This window comes from Nicotiana sylvestris, chromosome 4 (assembly GCF_000393655.2).
Source record: "Nicotiana sylvestris chromosome 4, ASM39365v2, whole genome shotgun sequence".
Classification (NCBI taxonomy): domain Eukaryota; kingdom Viridiplantae; phylum Streptophyta; class Magnoliopsida; order Solanales; family Solanaceae; genus Nicotiana; species Nicotiana sylvestris.
This window is the reverse complement of record NC_091060.1, coordinates 11,315,636-11,321,819: the sequence shown is the minus strand read 5'-3', so window position 1 is coordinate 11,321,819 and position 6,184 is coordinate 11,315,636. Positions and strand designations below refer to the sequence as shown.

The 6,184-nt window shown below is 42.7% G+C and overlaps 1 protein-coding gene across 1 annotated transcript; it reads right to left on the bottom strand.

Moving 5' to 3' along the window:
* Window positions 1-3,071: 3,071 nt before the first annotated feature.
* On the bottom strand, window positions 3,072-5,767 carry LOC138889249 (uncharacterized). The gene is made up of 4 exons (XM_070172529.1): window positions 5,445-5,767; window positions 4,553-5,013; window positions 4,294-4,376; window positions 3,072-3,245 (listed from the first exon to the last, which is right to left on the bottom strand). Exons 1-4 carry the CDS (start codon window positions 5,765-5,767, stop codon window positions 3,072-3,074), a joined length of 1,041 nt encoding a protein of 346 aa, XP_070028630.1.
* Between the last annotated feature and the right edge of the window lie 417 nt (window positions 5,768-6,184).

Below are 6,184 nucleotides of genomic sequence, written 5' to 3'. Positions count from 1 at the left end.
GGATGAATATCTACAATGTAACATAACTTTATATACAGACCCAAAGTAAAATAAAAGTGCGATAAATGTAACGAAATGTTAAAATTATATACAACCCAAAGATGAAAAATAAAGAAAGCATAAAAAGAATCCAATATATACAATCATCCATATGAATCCAAATGTAGGGCCTACCCCCTCAAATGAAAGCTGGCATTGTCCCCAATGCCAACTAAACAAAATAAGCACCAAAAAGATAATGAAGAAGGAAAGAGAGACTCTCTATGGCATGTCTGTCTGCATAGGCTCCTGAGGAGTTTTTGGCTAAAATCATCCTTCAACTATTGCTCAAAACTAGGGTACATCCTTGTGTCATAATATTGAATAAAAAACATCTCTTAACTAATCAAAAAAGGACAAGAATCATCCTTCTACAACCAAAACTTTTGCCAAGAACATAACTTCCCCCAAAATCTCCCTATACTCCTTATTCTATCCCTCCCGAAGATACCCCGCTCTTCCATATTAGGCTTCAAAAGCTATACGATACTACCTTTAACTTCGTAAAATAACTAAAGCAACAAGATAAGTTATTTTCTTGAACTAGAATTGAAGCTAGGGCTATTCTCCATAACTTATCTTCCCACGCCTCACAAACAAGGTAAAAGCAACAATAGCCATTAAAAACGTTTTGGCTTTTTTTGCCCGGAGTATTATTTTGCTATTTCTCAAACTAAATATCTTCCTCATTATTAAAAGCACCAGATCTTGTGGGTTAAAGCATAAGAAACAATAGATAAATGCTGGCTCGAAGTTTAAACGGTCAGTCATCCACACCCAACAATGGTATTATTAATATTATAAATTCTTTAAGCATTCGATAATATCATATACAATAGCTTTCACATTAACTTATACTTATATTACTGAATTTACAAAATTCTAGAAAGTCTTTTGTTTAATATAGAAGTTGAATATTTTAATATTTATTACATTGAAAAAAATAAGTTTTAGAAGCCTAAGCTTCGGTGAAGGATGAAGACGAGATGATCAGGAAGGATAAAATAGTGAGATTTTGTGGGGGCTGGGGGTTGAAGTCACGTGCTTGACACATGTTTTGGTTGCAGCTGTTAGTTTCTTAATGGAAATTAATGGAAGGATGATTCTTGCCTTTTTTTGGATAGCTAAGGGATGTTTTATATTCACTATTATTACAGAAGGATGTATTCTAGTTTTGAGCCATAGTTGAGGGATGATTTTAGCCAAAAACTCGCTCCTGAGTGGTCCCTGGGTCCTCACTATGCTCAGGAACCTCAGACTGGTTCCCTGTGGCCTCCTGCTCTGCTGCTGGGACCTGGTCCTGGACCTAGACAGGCTCTGGAGGTGCATCCTATGGCTAACTGGAGGAAGCCTCCGGTGGGTCGGCCAACTGGATGACTACATCATCCCCTCTGGGATCATCCTCCTCCTTTTGGGAGGCCTCTATGACTGCTTCGGCTGGGGAAGAGTTGCTGGTACTGGGTCCTAGTGTAGTAAATCTAAAGGCAGGTGATCTGCCTTTAGTTTGTCAACATCATCTCCCAACTCCTTCACGGACTCCTTGGAGGCCCGTGTCTTCCTCAGCTTCTTATGCTCCTTAGCAAGCTCCTTGATAGCCTTGCTATGTGAAGCAACTGCATCAGTAATCACTTTCTAAGTGTCAAGGATTTTCTTCTGGTTCTCTAAAATCTCTTTGAGAGCATCCTCTATCAACTGGGGAACCTGTGGGGGTGGAGGTACCGACTAAGCCTCTGCCGTGGTAGTGAGGGTGGACAACTTGGATAACGTAGTCTACATCTAGTTGTTTATACTAAGAAGTGCCTGGCTCAGTCGGTGGGCAGTTATTGGATGAGCACAGGAAGAAGGAATCTCCGGGACAACTGAGGTGGATGGACCAGGAGGGATAGCAGTGGAAGTAGAGGCAGGCTCAGCAGCAGTCACTACCACAACTGGCTCTTCAGACTGGCCAGTTACAGCAATAACTGTACTCTTGAAGGTTTTGCTCTTGGGGTTATCATCCCCCTGCATACTGTACCAAGAAAATGGGGCCTTTGCTTTGACCTTGATGTCGAAGGGCCTTTTTTCCATGTTCAGATCCCGGAAGTACATAGTGAGAAAACTGGGGAATTGGTAGTTTCTGTCATGCTGAGCACCCATATTTGAAATTATTCTCGACATCACATTCCCCACATTGATTGGTTACCCCGCCATGATCAAGGCCACCAAAACTGTCCGGTGAAGAGGTAGGGTGTTGTCATGAGTCATGGGGTCCAACCTACTATATACAAATGTCTCCCACCCCTTTAACTCAAAATTCAAATTACGCCTCAAAATCTTGATGCCCGCAGTCAACCAATCCGGGGTGATACCTAGGATTGCCAAGTACTCTGCCAGCCATGGATGGACCTCCTCACCCAGTTCCATCTTCTCCATGTATAGGGTCTCATCCTTCTCATCAAAGCCAAGGTAATCAATGATTGTCTTCCCGTCAAACATCTTCAAGTTCCGCACCTTGGTCACCTTGGTACCTTTTTTGATGTGGGCAACATTGGTGTAGAATTCCTTGACCAAGTGCTCATTGGTGTCCACACAATCCCCCCATCCGAATCTCTCCCTAAACTGCCTCCTCACATTGGGGTTGTAAGGTAGCAAGTCTCTATCTATAAAACTCCTCTCCAGGATCAACTTCATCACTGACCACCATTCCCGGAATTTATGGAATGCTACTTCACTAATGAATCGGTCTTGCCACATCTCTGGCTTCTTAGTTCTAGCAATACTCCCCACCTGTGGTTCACCTCCTTCTCCTACTTCTTCGTCCCCCCTACTTCCTCCTCAGTACCTACTTCACCCTCTCTAGATAATGAAGTTGTAGGAGAGGTGGAGTATTCCCCACTACCTTTACCTGATCCCTCAGACGACCCAGAAGAAATATTCACTAACGTTTGGGAAGTGGGGGATGCTGGCGGTGTGTCTCTTAGCCTGTTCTTCTCCGGCCAATCAGGGATGAACTCTGGCACGGAGTCTGAGGAGATCTCCCGGGAGGGCTCGTACTAACTCCTCGACATGTCAAGGGCTCTATCAGCTGCTTTTATTATCTTTCTTGTCTTTTTAATATTTTCCCGAACTTGGGGAGTGAGTTTTATCATCTTTTGTTTCCTTCCCCGGGAGGATTTTCCTCTGCCCACTTGTTTGGATCCTTTACCTCCTCGTTGTTTCACCATTGTCTGCAAACACAATCAATTGAACTTGTTAGTATCAGTTGCAGCAGTTAAGAACAGAGTTGCAGAATTAGGAAAGAAAAATTGCAGAAATGTTGCAGAAGTCACGTAGTGCGGACCGCACAAAATGGTGTGTGGATGCAAAGGGATCACTGCGGACCGCACAAAATCAACTACGGTCCACACAGATGTGGGGTTCAAACTACCCACTCTCTATATCTAGGCAGTACGGACCGCACAAAATGTAGTGCGGCCGCACTGGGGCCACTGTGGTCCACACAAAATGTAGTGTGGCCGCAGTTCCTAAGGTTCAGCATTCAGATTTTCATTAATGCGGTCAGCACAAAATGGTATTGTGGACCGCACAGGGGCACCGCGGACCGCACAAAAACGACCGCGGTCCGCACTGAGTGCCCAGCTGTGGCACTAAATTAGGGTTCACGTATTTGATTTTAATCCCAAATTTTTCACCTAATTAGTGTCCCTACATATTGCCCAGTGTATTTTAACTAACTAACTCTATTTTAATCAAAAGATTAACTACCCTAACCTAATTTATGGAAGACAATATGGGAATAAGAGGAAGGAAAGCAAAAAAAAACAAAAATTAAAAGAAATTAAAAAAATTGAACAAGTAAAAGGAATGTAATGTTACCAGATATGAGATGAAGTGAAGAATAACGATTCCAAGCAGTTAGTTACGGGGAGAAAAGATAATGAATAATGTTTTTATGATGTTTGAGAGTCAGAGGATCGAAAAATTTGAACGTTGGGCCTCAGGCACTATTTATAGAAAAAGCCCTACGACCCAGCTTACCTACCCCAGTGCGGACCGCACAAAATCGACCGCGGTCCGCACTGCATGATAGATTCCAAACTTGAGGAGGCAACACACTGCGGTCCGCACAAAATAGACTGCGGCCGCAGTGGTCCACCGCGAACCGTACAAAATGTAGTGTGGCCGCAGTGGCAAACTTCAGAGAGGTCTATATTTCACCCTCACCAGTGCGGTCCGCACAAAATATAGTGCGGCCGCACTGGCAACTTCAGAGACCTGAATACCTTTTTCCACTATGTCCTGCACTGCACCAACACAATCCTGTAACATCTCACAACCATTTATCTCAAATATCAATCCTACACTATAATGAAAATCAAATGAAAACAAGAAGAAAAACACATGGGTTACCTCCCAAGAAGCGTCTGATTTAACGTCACGACACGACACAGGTTACTATCACATCATTTGAAATGAAGGAGTGCCACCACGTGGTTGTCATCAATTTTTTCCAAGTAGTGCTTAACCCTATTACCATTCACTCTAAAAACTTCCCCACTTTTGTTCTTTAAATCAAGAGCACCAAACGGGGTCACACACACTACTTTAAACGGTCCGCTCCATTTTGACTTGAGCTTTCCTGGGAACAACTTTAGCCGAGAGTTGAATAAGAGCACCAAATCCCCCACCTTGAACTCCTTTCCCCGAGTATATTTGTCGTGAAGATATTTCATTTTATCCTTATACAAGGACGAACTAGAGTAGGCATGGAATCTAAATTCGTCAAGGTCATTGAGTTGCTCCACCCGAAGATTAGCAGCTACATCCCGCTCAAGGTTCAACTTCCTCAAGGCCCACATGGCCTTGTGCTCTAACTCAACAGGTAGATGGAAAGCTTTCCCAAATACCAATCGATACGGAAACATACCAATTGGAGTCTTATAAGCAGTACTATAAGCCATTAGAGCGTCATCCAACTTCTTTGACCAATCGGTCCTAATTGCATTGACCGTCTTTGACAATATGTTTTTGATTTCCCTATTGGAGACTTCAACTTGACCACTTGCTTGAGGATGATAGGGAGTAGAAACTTTGTGATTGACACCATACTTCGAAAGTAAAGTGTCAAAATTGCAAAATGAGACCCCCCCATCGCTTATGATTGCGCGAGGAGTGCCAAACCTTATAAAAATGCTCTTTTTGAGAAATGCAACAACACTCCGGTCCTCATTATTAGTCAAAGCCACGGCTTCAACCCATTTTGAAACATAGTCCACCACCACAAGAATGTATGTGTTCCCACATGAGCTAACAAATGGGCCCATAAAATCAATACCCCATACATCAAAAATATCAACCCCAAGGATCGTGTTTAGAGGCATCTCATCTTTCTTCGAAATTCCACCGCTCTTTGACATTCATCACACCTCTTCACAAGATTACTTGCATCTTTGTACAACGTTGGCCAATAGAATCCACAACCAAGAACTTTGGAAGCAGTCCTCGCCCCACCATGATGGCCACCATAGGGAGAGGAATGACAAGCCTCCAAGATACTCAATTGCTCTTCCTTCGGGTCACACCTTCGGACCACACCATCCGTGCAAATCTTGAACAAATACGGCGCATCCCAATAAAAATCCAAACTATCCCGTTTGAGCTTCTTCCTTTGGTTAGAAGATATCTCATACGGAACAATACCAGTTACAAGGTAATTAGCAACATCCGCAAACCACGACATATCACACATTGGCATAGAAAGTAGTTGCTCATCGGGAAATGCATCATTGATCTCTAGGCCATCACATGGACTTCATTCCTCCTCCAAGCAGGACAAGTGGTCCGCCACTTGTTTTTCACTACACTTCTGGTCCACAATTTCTAGATCAAACTCTTGAAGTAATAAGACCCATCGCATCAACCTCGCTTTGGAGTCTTTCTTTGTCATCAAGTACCTAAGGGTTGTATGATCGGTATGCACTATGACCTTGGCCCCCATAAAAAGTAGTTAAAATATGGGTAAAGTAACATTAAAACACATAAGAATATGTCTAACATCAGTTTCTGTTTGATATCTGTACGGTTCGGTTAATTTTCGGTATTTTTTTAAATGTCATGTAAAAGGCACTAGTAGAAGTAGACTGCGATAATTTACGTACTTTTGTAG